The following is a 19,163-nucleotide window of genomic DNA, read 5'->3' as shown; positions in this document are numbered from 1 at the left end:
CTTAATTTGCTCTAATTACTTTCTGAATTGGAAATTCTTCTCTTAAAATTTTGATATTTTTCTTCATCATAGTGCATATTCTGAAGGGCATATCTAGGATATTTCATAATCCAACCCCTCTGTGACACTGTCCTCAGGAAAAAAGGTGATCAAAATAATGGTGAAACTTTACAACTTAATGATTATGGTAATAACACTAACACTTTGGGTGGGGTTTTCAAAATCACCTAAATGATTTAGGAACACAAGTTGTAGTGACTTTCAGTAGGACTTCTGCACACAAGGCACTTTTGAAAATTCCCCTTTATATTGTGTGTATTCAATATATTATTAAGCCATAATTTATATGATGTGAATGTATATAATATAACTATGCCTATACATACTGTATAGAGATAATTCATATCTATTATACTAAGATAACACAAGATGCACATTCTCTCTCTCTCTCTGCATAATCATTGCACAGGAATATGATCCCAACTTGAGTATTTGTTCTCTGAGCACATCAATGAATAGGGATGGTTTGCTGAATTGGCGCCTCAATTAGATCTCACTAGAAGCTATTCAGAACCTTTCTCCCTGTACATTTGGTGCATTATACAGTTACCATGTTTCAGAAACTACAGAACTCAAAACAGTCATGGCACCACTACAGTAACTACACTAAAAACATTTTGGGCAAGAAATATTTTTAAATGTTTACAAACCATTTAAAATTATTGTTAGATTCTATCTGAGCATCTAAGCTGCAGGTATCTTATTACATAAAGATATATTTCGTTACAACTACACTTAGTTTTCTTACCTTCTTTAACATCTGTGATTTGTTTGCCGCTGATAAATGTAGCCGATTGCACCCTTCCACCCACACATACATTGCTGCTTTTAAGTACTTTCACTGTCTGGTTGACCTATAAGGAGCCACAGATTGAAATGTCTAAATCAACGTTGTTATGTACGTGTGTTAATACAGTGACAAAGCCCTTGTAATTTGGTTTAAAGCACATAAAATACTCAAGTTATGAACTGTGATGAAACTTAATATACATCTGTAATGACTAGCATATGATCTCGAAAAATTAAGGATCCAGGGTGTTCCGGCCTGCTGCCTTTGAGACATGGCAGCTAGATTTGCAGCTCCACTGAGACAGGCTGGAATTTACAGTTGGAGCAGCCATGGATTTTACAGATGATTCATGCACCTGCTCAGAAAAGCAAGGGTTTTTCCATTTCTATTGGAATGGGAATGGAGTCCTGAACAGGAATGGAATGTAATCACCAGGATTCTGTAGGCCAGGGCATTGTCAGATTCAATATAAGAGAGACTGTCAATAGAGAAAGATCCGATTTTGTTTGGAGGTCATGGAATCCGTGACTTTAACAGACTTCCATGACTTCTTTTACTTCAGCCCATGCGGCTGGAGAAGCTGTCAGCTCCTGCCCAGGAGCAGCAGTGGGGCTGGAGTAGTGGTCGGTGGTCACCCCCTGCCACAGGAGCAGCAGCTGGGCTGAGTCAGCCCCCGGGGCTGGAGAAGCTATCAGCCCCAACCAAGGAGCAGAGGCAGGGTGGGAGCAGCGGCCAGCTCCAACTGTTAGTTCCCCCCGACCAGGTATTTTTAGTAAAAGTCACACATCGGTCACAAGCTTCCTTGAATTTTTGTTTATTGTCCATGACTTTTACTAAAAATACCCTGAGAAAATCTTAACCTTATCAATAGATCAAGAACAGTTTAACAATATAACAGGCACCTGCAAAAACATAAATATTCAGCCATTGATGTGAAAATGAATATCAGAGATGTGAAACTATATAGGCTCCTCCAGGTGATATTTTTCCCTTATACCAGTCTTGGAAAAATTTCACTCAACCCAGACCAGTACTTTCTTTAACAGGCAAGAACACTATTGTTATCCCCACACCCCTTCCATGATCATGGCAAAAGGTGGGAAGTAGATTTTGTACTTGGGTTGGTAAATGTTAATGACAATTTTTCAAGGCTCCCTTACAACTTGTGATTGACCTACATTTAATCATGTTCTCTGATGGATGCCGTTGCAGTAGATCTATTCTGATTAAAATAATCTGCTTCTTTGTGTGCAGCAGCGTGGACAAGTAGAGCTTACCTGACACAGTACAGTTTCGTTTAGGCACAGAGAGTGTGGGCAGGCTTGTTTCACGGGAGATGCATAGTTGCACGACCCCAACAGTATTAGGGGAGACAATGTAGAGAGGTCATAAGGAACAGAGCTGTTGCATCAAATCACAGCAGTGTTCAAAGTGTGCTTCCCTCCACGTTTGGCCAGCTCTGCTGGCTGCGATGGTCTAGGGAGGGAGAAATGGTCACAGCCTTGCCTCCTTCCCATGCTTTAAGGCAAAGAGCAGTCCATGTGCTGAGTTCAGGGACAGCATAGAAATAGCAATTGTAGCTTACCCTGGACCTTTCTGCGCCTGTGCAGGGACCAGCCACAGTCTGGTTACGTCTAAGAGGGAATCTGCTAGAAATACGCTATTTCCTTAACACTTTATATTTGCCACATTCTAAAGTATGACAGCTTTACTGATGTGTTTGCTCTTGTTCAATTGGATATGGACTTTGAATTTACTCACGTTTTGTGATTCAAATATAATGTGAAGAAACTTCTTATTATTTTAAATTTTGAACAAAAAAGCTCTTTAAAAGCAAAAGAGAAACATATTACCTTTTTCTTTAACCACGTCAATGTCTTCTCTTGGCTGTACTTATAAAATTTCTTATTGCCAATTTCTGGGATAAAACAAAACAGGGGAATAAAGTCATAATTGGTTTTCATTTTCAATACATTAAAAACTCAGAAGATGCACATAAGGCATGGAAGTTATTTCATAGTTTGCACATGTCATCAGGGTAATAATACTTAAAAATATTGGAAATGCGGAAAAACAACACAGCAAGCTGATGTTCACAAATCCACGTGTAGTGAGACGGTGTGGCTCTCCTCCTGCCCAGAAGAGGGAGCCCCTGTGCAGGCACCAGAGTGGGTGGAGCCACCGCCGCCTGTCCCCGCCCCCGGAAGTCAAGGGGAGGGACAGGAAGTATAAAGGCCGGCCGCCAGAGCTCAGTCAGCGGCCAGCCACCACAGGGAGCAGAGGTGTGGCCGGGAGCTCCCGGCCAGGAGGCCTCCGAGGCCAGGGCCGTAACTGGCCAGAGCTACCCCGGGCCCGCTACGAGGAGGAGCCGCCGGAGCCGAGCCGCCGGAGCCCATCCGCTCCCGTCGCTGGGAGGAACCCTGGGAACCGCCCCACACTAACCCTGAAGGCGAGACCGCACCAGAACCCCTCCGTCCCTGCTGCTACCCGGAGGAGCCGCCCGAGTGCAACTGGCCTGATTTCCCGATGGAGCTACCGGACCTGCCCCCAAGCCCTTGGCGAGAGGAGCCCATGCAGCTGGACTGGCCCGAGCCCAGTGTGACGAACGAGGTAGGCTCTGAGGGGGGACCTGGAAGTAGCCCGGGGATAGCCGACCTCGGTCAGGCTGCAGACGAATGTGAGCCAATGTCAGTGTGTTGCGGTCTGGATACCCCACTGACCAGCAGCGGCAGTAACCGCTGCTAGGGCCCCAGGCTGGAATGCAGTGGAGTGGGTGGGCCTGCGTTCCCCCCCTGCCACCCCCGCTCACGGGTGGCAGGCTTCCCCCTCACCCAACGCTCGGCTGTAGGAGCCTAGGCGTACCTTGACTGTTTGCTTGCTCAGCCCCTGCAACCAAGGGCCTGAGCTATCACTGTGTGTGCCCCGCCCTGACCCAGGGCCTGGGCTCTTTGACTGCTTGCTTGCTCAGCCCCTGCAACCAAGGGCCTGAGCTAACTGTGTGTGCCCCGCCCTGATCCAGGGCCTGGGCTTCTTTGACTGCTTGCTTGCTCAGCCCCTGCAACCAAGGGCCTGAGCTATCCCTGCGTGCGCCCTGCCCTGATCCAGGGCCTGGGCTCTTTGACTGCTTGCCCGCTCAGCCCCTGCAACCCAGGGCCTGAGCTATCCCTGTGTGCGCCCTGCCCTGATCCAGGGCCTGGGCTCTTTGACTGCTTGCTCGCTCAGCCCCTGCAACCAAGGGCCTGAGCTAGAACTGTGTGTGCCCCGCCCTGATCCCGGGCCTGGGCTCTCTAGCTGTTTGTCTGCTCAGTCCCTGCACCAGAGGGCCTGAGCCCTGAGTTGACTGTTGCCTGCTCAGTCCCTGCACCAGAGGGCCTGAGCCCCGAACTAACGGTTGCCTGCTCAGCCCCTGTCTGAGGGCCTGAGCTAGCTGTCGGTTTTGCTCCGCCCCTGCACCGGAGGGCCGGAGCTGCTGAAATAACTGACTATTTACCCCAACAGTAGTGAGTCGGTGTGGCTCCCCTCCTGCCCGGAAGGGTCGAGCTCCGGCAAGGACCTATTACACCATGCAACTTGATAATTGTCTAATTTTCTCTAATTAACCGTAATCCAGCAAAACACGTGCATTATTTAAGTATATGAATAGTCTCAGTCCCAAAGGTTTCAAAAGTGGCTTCAATGAGACTATTTACACGATCAAAGTTGAGCACATGCTTAAGTGCTTTGCTGAATCCCTTTTGACACATGCCAACAGACGGTTACATTTATAAGTGATACGGTCATAGCTGTTTTTTTCGTCTCAGGTTCAGTTCCCAGTCAATTTGTTGTTAAAGCCTCATGTCTTAAACCTGGACTTTGTAAACAGATGCATCTGGCAGCAAAGGCAGAAAAAAGAATGATTTACAAAAAATATTTTACTGTCCTTCCAAGCATTCTCCCCCAAAGACTCATAGGATGGTGGATAGCAACATTTTCTTTTTCATCACCTCCTTCTGCTTCAAAATAACTTGTTTGACATTTATGTTAAATTGTTGTTCTTAAAAAAAAAAAAGTGAAACACGCAAATTATTTGGGGAAGGTTATCTTATCTATTTGTTAAGCACAATATAAATTAAATTATGATATATGTATTAAAAATATTTTCCATGTCTGCAACTATGAGAGCATAAACATTCATTGCTGATGAATGATTAGTTATCTGGGTGTGCTGGGGCAAATGCGAGAGGAAATTACAAAGGTTTCAGGAAAATTTCAGCATAGAACTGCACACTAAATTAATAGTGCATAAAGTCAGGAAATTGAATGAAATGTTTAATAAAATGATATAGGAGACTTTAGAACACACAACAGTTCATTCTTGCTCTTTAAGAGGTATTTCAATAGGGCTTAATAACCTATATAACATTACCATAAATACTTACATCTGTTTTAAGTAATTTAAAAGGTCTGATACCATACTCCAACACTAGGTTCATGGAGTTTCTTTCCCTCCCTGCAAACAACCAACAATGCTTTATTTATGGTTCCTTCCACATTTCCTTCTTTGAGGTGTATCTTGGCTCTTTCACATTGCATATAAATATCTAAATGTTATGTACTTTTTGTGTGTGCATAGCAGGGGGTGGTGAGGGGCTGGGGGAATGTTACAGACAAGATACTACACTTGGACCACAGCTCATTCACCTAGACCATTGTAGAAGAATAAAAAAGTAAATACTTTTACATAGCAAAAAAGAAAAGAAAACTCCCAATACTATCCTTCATTTTATAACTGATCCATTGCAGATAAAGTAGTTGGCTGCAATATTGTTGGCTACAGCCTTTTGGGACTCAAAAAAAAGTTTTTAAATGGGTCTTAAAAGAAAATAAGTTTGATAGAAGCAGAAAAGGGATACATGAACCTGTTGCTCAAAGAAACTAACATGATTTGGGTTCAAGAATATAATGTACAATTTTTGGATTTCCCTTATCTGAGAAAGTTCGAGAAGAGGACATCCTCTTGCCATCCTCCCCCAATCCATGTTGAAAAATAGTTCAAGACCAGATTTCCAGGCAGAATCCCCAAACAGCATGAATCAGAGTGACTCAGTTAGGGAAGGAAATGTAGAATTGTGAAGCCATTTTCATTAAAACATATGAAAAATAATTACATTGAACCCTTCAGAGATCACTTTGTTTGAAAGTACTTTATGCACTTGACAGTTTGTACTATTAAATACTAGGAACTGACAATATTTGAGACCTCTGAAGAATTGAAATAAGTTGTGAAAGTCACAAACTGCTGACAAAAGGATTCAATACTGGAACATGGATTTTACATGTAATGCACATTTGATATTGGTGAGAGTTAGCGACTATGTTTGATAATATGAGAATATATTGGAAAGGCTTTTGTTCCCTAATGTGTCTGGTGCCTATAAAACTGGTCTGAGACATCTGGAAAGATTGGGTTTGAGAAATACAAATGGAATATAAGTGGTTCTACAATTAAATAATATGTTCAGCAATTGGGTAATCGCTATGTATACTTGGAAGTTTCCCTGATGTATTGTTGAGCAAACTGCCTAAAGCACATTTTAACATCTATTTTCTCAGTGTTTTCCATAACTCAGAAACTCATATGGCCCCTTTTTTCCTACCTTCTGGGAATACAAGCTTGGCAATATTACTTAGCTATTCTAATCAGGTAAGTTTTCTTGGCTCTTCATATTAATCACATCAGACAAGATCACAGTGCAACTTTTGCCTTGCAAAACGAAACAAAGTAACACTCACAAACTGAAGTTCATAACCCTTCATTAATCCTTTTCTATCATAGTCTCTCCCTCATACATGAGCTTATTTTGAAACAATCCTCCACACCTAGATCTAGTGAACAGAAAGAAGTAATTTCCTCTACCACCGAAGCAGGTGAATGCAAGTTCAGAGTGGTTTTTACACAGAAACAGAACTCTGACTGCTTCAGTGCCCTGGCCACTGGGTGCCAGGCAGGGAGACTTCTTAATGTTAGCCCAGCGAGTGTAAACTATCAGTGCTCTAGGTTCAGAATTTACTACCTGGATTCCCAGTGCTAGTTATGCTTTTTTTTTTTTTTATTTGTTAAGCACTGCCACCATGTTCAGTGCTGTCCACAACACAAATACTTCTTGCCCCAAGGAGCTTACTCTCAAGAGTACACAGAGCAATGAGAGGCCTTGGTAGAGAAGCACTAGATTCTTTAAAAAATACATTAGTCATAATACCAATAGTTCTTGTGAACACTAGAGAAAGTAAATCTTTAAGAGTGATTTGAATGACAAGTGAGTAGTGGGTTGGTGGAAAGGAAATGTGAGACGTGATGAACAGCCCCGAGTGTATTTGTTACATATTAATGTGTGTGGTGCTGTAAAAGAGAAAAAATAGCTAAAATTCTTGCTCCAAGATACAATCCATAAAACAGACACAAATGGGACAAGCAGCACTTGGAGACCCAGAAATGGTTATGACTAAGAACGTCGTATAAAAACCACTGAATTAAAGTCAATCACATTTTTACATATTTCAAAACAAAATATAAAGATGCTGGCTTTCAGAGTTTGTTGCCAGTTGCTGAAATGGCTATACATTATATAAAATTATATGCATACATAGTTTATGTATAAACAAAAGTAAATAATTCCCATTTGTCTAAAGGAATAAAGGCGCTTCCCAGAGGTTGCTTTGTTGTACTATAACTGCATATATTATTTACAGAACTAACACTGAGATAAGGTTAAGAAAGAAGAACTTTTTATGGTAACCACTATTATATTTTTGCTAAGAAATTATATATATATAGCCTAAGGGCTACATTGTGATTTATACTAGGCATCCATGCAAGGGAATAACCCACTCCTCCTTATTACCCCTATACAGACTTCCTAGTCTGGGTGGCTCAGGAGTAAACCAGGTTATTCACTTAGTGGAGTAGGTGGATAGAACCTTGGCTTCTCCTCCTCCACTCGCTGACCAGCATGGAGGTGGGGCTTAGGAGACTGTAATTTACTTTTGGTACAAACCAGCAGTAAAATTACTACCACTCCAGAGCAAAGAGGAAGCAGGGAGAAACAGTGACCCGGAGGCATATCTGTGTGTCACACAGTGCCTTCTAGGGTTACTCATGGGGTAGCGCAGATTTTGCGCCACCCCTTTGTCTAGGCTTTTGTGCCCAAACTCACAATCTAGCTCTAAAGTAAACAGTCATTCATATCTGCTAAAACTATGTGCAATGTGAGCCTTTCTGAAGAGTTAGTTTTGAAAGCAAACAAAATAATCTGCAACTCAGAATGGTAAATCTGAGCGCTGACCTGGGACCCAATCCTGTGAGATGCTGTGCACCTTAGACTACCACTGAAAGGCCTCTACAGACAAGACTTCCTGCTTTCATCCTTTGACGTGTGTATCATTTCTTTAGTTGTTTACCCTCTTTCGCAAGCTAAGCACAGGTTTCCAGCCAGGCCCACAGCTGGATTACTTTATTTGTTGTATGTGTAACTGGGAATAGTAAGGACACTTTCTCCTTTCTTAATGAAAGTTTACTTTGTGTCCCAGAATTTCTTTCATCTATGTCGCCAGGCTGAGGCTAAGGAAGATAGAAATCTAATTTCCTTCCACCCTGGCTTTATAATTAAATCCTCTCATTTCTGGCAGCAGCTAGTATCCATTCAGTATTCCTGGTCACAACAAATAGGTAGTAACAGTGTTATCAGTATGTTCTCTTTTGGTCCTGCTTTCTCACTGCAATAAAGGTGACTATTTTCAATGGAAGCATGTCCTACTTTATGTTCAAATGAAGCTTTTTAGGAAGAAACGGCTGAACACATGCAACACAACCCTTACCCATAAGGACACAACATCATCTCATATTGTGAGAATATATCTGGTTCCCTAAAAGTTCAACATGCCTCTCCAGGTTACTGTTAAGTTAGATGAAACAATAAGTGATACAAGTTTTAGTATTTTTCTTCTGTTTGTGGTGCTTATTGTTCCATTGTTACTTTTCAATTCTTTGGTAGTTATCCTTGTAACACTGCCTAAATCTTCCCTCCCAAAGCTGTCAGTGACAACTGCAGCCTGCCATTGCTACAGGAATTGGTTCAAACAAGCCTTCTTGTTCACATGCCTTAGTGCCTTGAAGGTGCTCAACACAGCATAGAAATAGAAAAACTGGTTGATTTTTTTTAATGGAAAAAGAAGGCCAATGTGGAAGATTCTGTTTTCTCTAACTTCTGTATCCTTCTTGAATGATTACCTCTCCATTCAGTCAGGAGGTCAGCACAGAAGGGGGCCCCTATCTGAAAGACAGGCCCCTTTGGGATTTTTACAAGTCTTAAATTTTCAGACGATATTGCTATGAATTATGAAGGTTCTTTTCCATGTCTGCCAAGCTTGTGCTATGAAAAAAGCCATGCATTTTAATGTATCTAACAAACATTTAGGGCCATATGTTGTCCTCAACTGACACACGAACTCCCAATGATATCAATAGGAATTCTGTGTAGAGATCAAGGACAGTATATGTATACCCTTGACAGATGGAGTTGATTCAGGTTTTCTTTAATACAGTTTATCACCTCATTCTACCAACACCCCTTTCAGAACAAAGCTCACAATAGCAGACAACTGCTGACTTTTTTTAAATAATTTTTTCTTTTTACTTAATTTTAACACCACACCACAAGCTTGTGGAAAACTATAGGCACTTGTGTTGTCTCTTCTCCTTTCCTGAAATGCCTCTCATAGCCCATCCCAGATTGGGCCTGCTTACTCTCCATATACTGCGCTTGTAATTCACAGAGGACACTGGTGCCACTGCTCCTTAGTGGACCATCCAACTGGCAAAAGAGTCACTCCAAGACCCATGGGATGCTTACCAACAGAAAAAGAGATATTGCTCACAGGATAAGGGAACCACTCGGATTCCTTTTACAACTTTAATGATATATCTTTTTTGATGCCACCAAATGGTGGAACGGTATGCTACTAATTTAGAGCTGCAGTATATAATTTCAGCCAAGTGCAACACCTTTTAAAATACTGAAATAAAGATCACTTATAAAAGGAAGCCCCATCATTCCTTAAACAACCACTGAAGTGCAGTTCTACTCTGAGCCAATGACATTGAGGGGGTTACATGTTTATTGTCTCAATGTTTTTCAGATCAAACATTTATAAGTGAAAAGCTGGTTGTTTTACTTGCCAACCCTGCAAATTCAACCTGGAATGTAAACACAAGCTAGGTTCTTTCTATCACACATATCACCCAAAGTAACAGAGCTTCTACATGCTCAATTAGGCCTTCAGCAATACCTGTGCAACTGCAATATACAAGTGTAACTGAGTAAACAATTCTGTTGCTGATGCAAAAGAAGGAATAAAATCCAGCTTATTCACTTGTACTTTGGCAAAAACAGCCCAACTAACCAGAATAAAAGCAATAAAAATTTTTTTATTGCTAAGATCAACAGATATAACTCACAAAATGATGAGCATGGTGGTGCTATTATTACGTAGTCACTTTTCAGTGTAAACTCGCACTTTTAAAAATCTTCAAGTATTCCAGTAGAGTACAGTTTTGATTAATCTTTAGTAAGACCCCTCCTCTACTAAGAGAGCACTCTTGCTGATCCCTGATTTCACTGTAGTTGTGGTGGTTATAGTTGCAGTCATAGAAATGCACAGTCACGTACATACACAGTTAAAAATAAAATTAAAAAATAGAGCCGTACCTGAGATACAAGTTATAAACAAAAGAGAAAGGTTTAATTTGCCAAACATGGCAGTTACTTTATGGAGGGAAAACTTTTTCCAAATTTAGGAGAATGATCAACCACATGAATGGAGTCCAATAATAAAATGCAGCAGGACATGTGGCAGATTATACTGGCACATCAAAAATGCTTGGTGAAACAAGACGTAAAAGCCAGTGCCTAGTGCTGTTGGCTTAGCATCAGAGTGGCTTCTAGTCCCACTGTGCAGAGGTCAACTGAAACAAATAAATACACCCTTCAGAACCAAACATTAGCTGAAGAATTAGTCTGTTAGCTAAATTAACATCCCAAATCTTGTACCTTTTTCTTCTATCACATGATGTAGTGAGTCCATAACTCTTGCACACTGTAGCAACATCGTACAGCTAGAAAATTCTGAATCAACCACAACTTGATCCAGTGGTTGGAACTTTCCTTTCTGAAAAAAAAAAAAAAATCAAAGGGATTATAGAAACATTACTGTCAACAATAGCAAAAATATAATAAGCCATTAAATGTTTTATGGCGAATGTCTTAAACCAAGGATTACAGAGGCTGGATTGCTAGTAGTACCATGGCATATTCTGTTTACAGAGCAACAAACTATAAAGAAATATTTCAAAACCGTAAATACTTACAAAGTACTGAACTTTTCAATTAGTGTGCTTAAAAAGGTCCAGTTGTAAAACATCATGGAGACAAACAAATGCAAAGTACAGAGGGTTTACTTTGGAAGATGACAGCATGTTACAGTAGTTAATGTGTACCAACAGCTTTTCTAGACACAACCTGCTGGATTAAATTCAGCATCATAACTTTCATTCAAATTTTGCTTTTTTCCTTTCCATAAAGAGGAATCTCAGAGGAGCAGTGCATCTTAAGGAACATAGTGCTAACCTTTCATCTCTGGAAAGTGAGTTCCAGTTTGGCCTAAAGTCTTACATAAAGTGGTTTTGGCACAGCTTAAATAGCACTGTACACGACAGAACCATCAAACAAATCTCGCCTTTGCCAGACATTACAATGCGTAATTATTCAGCATGGTTTGGCACAATTGGCAGCTTTCCCTTTGCAAATCTCCCTGAGCACATCAGTACAAAGGCTCAGTTAGCTCTCCATCCTTAGAGTGAATGGTCTCTAAGGGCCAAAGCTGAAGTCATTATGCTGGTCAGGGTGACAAAAAAACACTTGCGCATTCATTATTAGAGAATAATCTCATTGGAGCAATCAGAGAATTCATAAAATAACCAACTGAAATGTACAAGGTACAAAACAAAACAAAGGATTTCTATTTGTTTCTAGTGCAGAAAAAAGTAGAGAAAATCAAAATAAGAAAACGATTACAAGAATAAAACAATACATTTATATTAAAATTAATCTGTGGATAAGGTTTTCAAAAGGCTACTAAATCTGAATGAAGTGTGGTACATGGAAAGCCATTGAAGGAATTCTTCTATAAATGTTTATAAGAATGTGGACTACTATAAAGATTGTGATGGACTACAATACTATAAAGCATACATATTTATGGTTATCCTATCATAAAACAATGAAACATTTCCAACACAATATAGGTTAAATTACTGGTTAGAAATATCAAGCAGGTGTTGACTGCTAAAAGAACATGCATAAAAGATGTAACCTCAATCCACAACTTAAAAGCATAAAGAAAATAATTCCCTCCCATCCATATACTTTTTCTTCATTGAAACAGTAACAGGAAATCTTAGAGGGAGAAACAAGAAATAGGTTCTGAAGGAAAGAGAAGCCTTTCAGATAAGTAACCTGAATTTACTGCCTCCATTTGGCATGAATGAAGAGTGGTATTTAAATTCTTCCAGTTAGATAAGCTAGTGTCCTTTGGCTCATGGACAAGAGATTACATTAAGTAATTAAGTGCATTTTTCTATTCTTCCTGATGTATTGTACTTTTAAATTGCACATGAGAATTTGCAGAGCCATGTGATCAATTCATTTATTATCTGCCTTGGATTACTTAAGCATACCTTTGCCCATAATCTGCCATTCCAGGGTTTATCTACATTCTAACCCCTGTAACTATTTCAAACAGCCACCTTTTTCCTTTAAGATCAACCTGCCATAGAAATGTTTCCTCCTCCTCCTCACAAACATGCGGGTTCCCCACAAAAATGCATCTACCTCTGGCTCAGGATAGGCACTATTCAGTCCTACACAAACAGCAGTTTATCAGTTCAAACTCCAGTATCTCCCAGCTCTACAGGCCTAGACTCAGGTGCTTTATGATGACAGGAAAGAGGAGATTCTCTGTTTCCAGATGGGAACCAGCATTCATTTCTGGCCCTGCAGGGCTGCAACATAAATTACTTTAAAATGGTAGTATTTTAAAGTTATTTTAGGTCATGTCTGGAGGTTTTTCACATATATTAATTTTAATTTTTCTCCCTCTTTGAGCCCTTGCAGTGTGTGACACTGATCAATTGATGTATGACCCATAACTCCTCAACAGAAGGTACTGAAATGATAAACAGGATCAATCCCTGTAGACAGTTATCAAAGCCATGTTAAGTAGACTAGAAACTCGGATATTTGCTTATACTGTTTGAAAACCAAGAATAGATTATAATTGTATTTGTCTGTGTTTACCTATATCTTGTTAGAAATTTAACAATGTGATCTAATTCACTTGTAGATGCTAAAATTCTGTTCCTGTCTTTAATGATTCATTACTGTACTCTATTGATTCGGAGATCAAAAAAGGATACTATCATTTAGATGGGACTTTTAGTGTAATAGTATTATTGGTTCATTTTTCTTTGAAACTTGTAAATTCCACATAAGTAAACTACCTGTGAACTGTTTGAACGGTTAATTGCCTTATGCTAATGAATACAACTTCTTACCAGGAAACAGAGATTAGCTTCAAAGCAACAATATACATTAGCTATTCTCATCCAAGAAAGGCCCTGCTGTGACCATGGCTTGTTCAGCTATAAGAGAAGACTTGGGCCTGATCCTTATCTTATCTCAGTTCTGTTTAAACTTTGACAAGGAAAGTCTAAGCCCACAGGACTGAGGTCTCCAGGTTTCCCTACACAAGCGGCGACCCCAGTTTGAGAAACACTGTTCTAGAAGAACTTTTGCAGATCAGCAGCCTCACCATCTCTGCTATGAAACAGACATAAGAACTTTACTCATATCTGTATGTATATTGATCTTTTAACCATAACAATTCACTTCTTTCTTTTTATTAATAAATCTTAGATTTAGTTAATAAGAATTGGCTGTAAGTGTGGGTGAGAGATGAAATATTCATTGACCTGGTGGGCAATACATCTGCTCTCTTGGGATTGGTAGCACTTTATATATGGTGAATAAGGTTTTTAGTAACTGTCACTATATTAAACTTGGCTGTCTGGGTGGAAGCCAAAGGCTGGATTGCTTAAAGGGGACCGTATTTTGGTTTCTTGGTAACCAGTAAGGTATTACAGAAGTTGTTTGGTTACTGGTTTGGTGAAATCTAGTTATAGAATAAAAAGACAGTTACCTTTTCTGTAACTGGTGTTCTTCAAGATGTGTTGTTCATGTCCATTCAACAATAGGTGTGCGTGTTTGCCACGTGCACCGGTGCTGTAAGTTTTTCCCCTAGCAGTACCCGTAGGGGGAGCGCCACTAGTGGCCCCTGGAGTGGCACTACATGGTGCGATATAAAGGGGCGCTGCGCGCTCCGCCCACCTTCACTTCCTTCTTGCCAGACAACTCCGCCAGTGGGGAAGGAGGGTGGAATGGACATGAGCAACACATCTCAAAGAACACCAGTTACGGAAAAGGTAATTGTCTTTTCTTCTTCGAGTGATTGCTCATGTGCATTCCACAATAGATGATTCCAAGCTATATCTGTGGTAGGAGTTCACAGACACTTGGGACGGAGCACTGTTCTGCCGAACCCGGTGTCCTCCCTAGTCTGGGAGACGATCACATAATGTGAAGTGAATGTGTGGACCGATGACCATGTGGCAGCACTACAAATGTCCTGGATAGGGACGTGAGCCAGAAAGGTGGCCAATGAGGCTTGCGCCCTTGTTGAGTGCGCCCTCATAATTGGCGGTGGGGGAACTCCCGCCAGGTCGTAACAAGTACGGATACACAAAATGATCCAGTTGGAGAGTCACTGAATGGAGATCAGCCGACCTTTCATGTGTTTGGCCATGGCGATGAACAGTTGCAAAGACTTTCTGAACAGTTTTGTTCGTTCCAGGTAAAAGACCAGAGGCCCGTCTCACATCTAGCATGTGGAGGCGGCGCTCCTCACTAGACGTGTGGGGCTTGAAACAGAGCACTGTAAGGAAAATGTCCTGGCTCATATGATAGGCGGAGACCACCTTAGGCAGGAACAAAGGGTGTGGTCGGAGCTGTACCTTATCTTTATGAAATACGTGTATGGGGATTCGGCGGTCAGGGCCCGGAGCTCCGAGACCCTCCTAGCGGACGTGATTGCCACAAGAAAGGTTACTTTCCATGAGAGATGGGACCAGGAGCATGTAGCAAGAGGCTCAAATGGAGGCCCTGTCAGCCTGGCCAAAACCAAGCTCAGGTCCCACTGAGGGACTGGGGGTCTAACATAAGGAAAGAGGTGATCCAAGCCCTTAAGGAATCGACCGGTCATGGCGTGAGAAAATACTGTGTGGCCCTGCACTGGCGGGTGGAAGGCCAATAACGCTGCCAGATGCACTTTGACAGATGAGGGCGCTAGGCCTTGGGCTCTCAGATGAAGGAGGTAATCCAGTATAAGCTGGAGCAGAGCAGCCACTGGTGAGATGCCGCGATCCACGGCCCACCGGGAGAACCTAGACCATTTTGCCAGGTAGGCCTGACGCGTGGAGGGCCTTCTGCTTTCCAGAAGGACTCCCTGGACAACCTCCGAGCAGGTCCTCTCCCTGTGGCCTAGCCACTGAGCAACCACGCCGTGAAGTGGAGGGCTGCCAGGTTGGGATGGGGGAGGTGACCTTGGTCCTGAGAGAGAAGGTCTGGGCAGGTTGACAGCGGCCATGGGGGGCCATGGACAGGCTCGTAAGAGACCCATACCAGTGCTCCCTGGGCCACGCTAGGGCAATCATGAGGACGCGAGCCCTGTCTGTCTTGACTTTTTCCTAGGACCTTGCTGATCAGCGGAATTGGATGAAAAGCCTATAGAAGCTTACCCGACCAGGACAGAAGGAAGGCGTCAGAAATCGTGTCCTTACCCAGGCCCCTCCTGGGGCAGAACTGAGGGCACCGGCGGTTCTGCCTGGTTGCGAAGAGATCCACCTGAGGAGTGCCCCACGTTTGTTGGGAGGAGAAGTCCTGGCTCAGGCGATCCGCCCGAGAGTTCCAGATAGCCAGTAAGTGGTGGGCTTCCAGGCTGATATTGTGGGCTATACAGAAGTCCCATTCCTGGAAGAGGGCTGAGAAGCGAGCCCCACCTTGCCTGATGATGTAGAACATCGAGGCTGTGTTGTCCGTGAGAACTCTGACTACCCTGCCCGTAAGGCACGAGCAGAAGGCCACGCAGGCCAGACTGAATGCCCTGAGTTATTTGACATTTATGTGCAGGGTTAGATCCTATGTGGACCACAGGCCTTGGGTCTGGAGGTTTTCCACGTGGGCTTCCCACCCCAAGTCCCGGACATCAGACACCAATCCTATAGTTGAGGGGCAGCTCCTGAACAGGACCCCTTGGAGCATGTTCTCCGGGGTGGCCCACCAATGGAGGGAGGCTAGAACGGGTTCGGGCACGGTGAGGACCTTGTCCAGCCTGTCTCTGGACTGGGAGAACGTTGAGGTCAGCCAGAGCTGAAGGGGCCGCATCCTGAGTCTGAAGTGATGTACCACGTAGGTACACACTGACATGTGACCAAGGAGCTGGAGGTACGCCCTGGCAGCTGTCACAGGAAATCTCATGATCACTTGGATGAGCTCCCTCAAGGTTTCGAACCTGTCCAGTGGGAGGGAAGCTCTGGACGATGTCGCGTTGAGAATCGCGCCAATGAACTCTATACGTTGTACCGGTACCAACGTGGATTTGGTATTGTTTACCAGCAGCCCCAGAATGGTGCATGTGGACAGGAGTGTTTCGTGGTCCTGTACCTGTGATCTGGAGCTGCCTTTGACCAGCCAGTCGTCGAGGTAGGGGAAGCTCTGGATCCCCCGACGCTTGAGAGAGGCTGCCACCACAGACATACACTTTGTGAAGACTCTGGGTGCCATCAAGAGGTCAGACGGGAGTAGCATTCCTGTCCTACCGTGAAGCGGAGGAAATGCCTGTGGCTCCCAAATATGTGAATGTGGAAGTACCCACCTTGGAGACTGAGGGAGGCATAACTGTCTCCGGGATCCAGGGAGGGAATGATGGGAGGCCAGGGAGACCATGTGGAACTTGAGTTTTACCATGTACTGGTTTAGCCAGGCAGCGGCACAGCTGCGAGCAGCGGCACCGGAGGCAGCAAACAGGGCGGCTAACAGGGGAGTTTGAGAGGGAGTTTGCAGGGGGAGGTAAAGGGGGAGGCAGGAGGGCGGGGTGTGGTGTGTGCTCTGTTTCCCCAGGTGCTGTGGGCAGAGACTGCAGCAGCCATGAGCCAAGCAGCAGCAGCAGACAGAAGGCAGATGGCTGCATGTGGAAGCTGTGGTATGTATATTGTCCTAGCAGGAGACCAGGAACAAAGGTATGTGTGTATGAAGTGTCGCCTTATAGTGTTACTGGAGGAAAAGATTAAGGGGCTGGAGATGCAGGTAGAGACCCTGGTCGAGTTTAGGCGGGGGTTTGAGCAGCTGATGGAGGATAGGCAAGGCGGGGCTGAAGGGGAAGGCTCTAGGGTGCAGAAGGAGGCAGTAGTAGATGACAGCGAGAGGGGAATGGAAGGGGGAGAACAAGGGAAGTGGAAGCATGTGACTGTGAGAAGCAGGCCAAGGAAAAGGAGGGCCAGTGAGGGGGGAATAGAACTCAGGAATAGGTTTGAGTGTTTGGATAACGAGGTAGAGGGGCAGCAGGTGGTGACTGAAGCTGGGAGGGTGAGGAAGAAGAGAAGAGCGGCTAGTCCGAGAGAGAGGGGGGAGGAGTTGATGGAGACAGCACCAATTATGGGCCACCAGAGGATACAGGAAGGCATAAGGGGGAGCATAAGAGAAGATAGGAACAGACACAGGACAGGACTAGAGGGATCAGAGACTAGATTACTAGATCGCACTGTTGCCAGGCGACAGCAGGTGTATGTAATTGGAGACTCTTTACTGAGGAGATTGGACAGGCCTGTGACCAGGGCGGACCCGGAGAACAGAAGGGTGTGCTGTCTACCGGGCGCAAAGATACACGATGTGGACCTGCAGTTGAAAAGGATCCTAAAAGGAGCAGGTAAGAACCCCTTGATAATCCTTCATGTAGGAACAAATGACACGGCTAGGTTCTCGTTAGAGAGAATCAAGGGAGATTATGCCAGGCTGGGGAAGACTCTCAAGGAGATAGAGGCTCAGGTTATCTTTAGTGGGATTCTGCCTGTTCCGAGGGAAGGGCAGCAAAGGGCAGATAGGATTGTGAGGATAAATAGTTGGCTAAGGGAGTGGTGCTATAAGGAGGGCTTTGGGATGTATGGCCACTGGGAGGCTTTCGGGGACAGACACCTGTTCTCGCGGGATGGGCTTCACCTGAGTAGGGAAGGAAATAGACTTCCGGGAGGGAGGCTGGCTCATCTTATCAAAAGAGCTTTAAACTAGGAAGTTTGGGGAGATGGTTGGGAGATGCACAGTTAATCTCCACGCCAGTTTCCAGTATTGAAAAGCTGAGTGTAATAAGAGGAGACATAGGCAGGGAGATGAGATTGGACATAGGAAGGACAGGGGGGACGAACACAAAGAGGCCCGCAACATACAGTGCTACTAATGGGAGACAGGCTAAACGACATACATTAGGGTGTTTGTACACCAATGCAAGAAGCCTAGGTAATAAAATGGAGGAATTGGAGCTCTTGGTCCGAGAATTGAAACCGGATATCGTAGGAATAACTGAAACGTGGTGGAATGGCAGTCACGACTGGAACGCAGGTATGGAGGGGTATGCGCTGTTTAGGAAAGACCGGGATAAAGGTAAAGGTGGGGGGGGTGGCATTGTATGTCAATAGTGAAATAAGCTGTAAAGAAATAATAGTGGATGGAATAGATAACACGGAGTCCGTCTGGGCGATACTCAAGCTGGGTAAAAGGACTACTAGAGCCTCTCCGGGGATAGTGCTTGGGGTGTGCTATAGACCGCCGGGATCGACCCAGGATATGGATAAGGAACTATTTAATGTATTAAGGGAAGTAAATACTAATAGAAACTGTGTAATTATGGGGGACTTTAACTTCCCGGATATAGATTGGGGAACAAACGCTAGTAGCAATAATAGGGCTCAGATGTTCCTAGATGTGCTTGCTGATCAATTCCTTTATCAAGTGGTAGCTGAGCCGACGAGGGGGGAGGCCATTTTAGATTTGATTCTGGTAAGTAGTGAGGACCTTGTTGAGGAAGTGGTAGTGGGGGACAACTTGGGCTCCAGTGA

At 43.7% G+C, this 19,163-nt stretch overlaps 1 protein-coding gene across 2 annotated transcripts in view; it reads right to left on the bottom strand.

The window, feature by feature from the left end:
- Positions 1-19,163, bottom strand: part of RNASEH2B (ribonuclease H2 subunit B) — a 59,914-nt gene that overhangs the window by 16,389 nt on the left and 24,362 nt on the right. For both annotated transcript variants that reach the window (XM_034758529.1, XM_034758528.1), the window contains exons 5-7: positions 10,936-11,053; positions 2,704-2,768; positions 809-914 (exon numbers count right to left, since the gene is read on the bottom strand). In XM_034758529.1, the coding sequence (XP_034614420.1) occupies positions 809-914; positions 2,704-2,768; positions 10,936-11,053 (289 nt within the window). The remainder of the gene's footprint in view (positions 1-808; positions 915-2,703; positions 2,769-10,935; positions 11,054-19,163) is intronic.

This window comes from Trachemys scripta, chromosome 1 (assembly GCF_013100865.1).
Source record: "Trachemys scripta elegans isolate TJP31775 chromosome 1, CAS_Tse_1.0, whole genome shotgun sequence".
In the NCBI taxonomy this organism is placed as follows: Eukaryota; Metazoa; Chordata; order Testudines; family Emydidae; genus Trachemys; species Trachemys scripta.
Note: the sequence above shows the minus strand (reverse complement) of the source record. Positions and strands in the feature narration are given on the sequence as shown.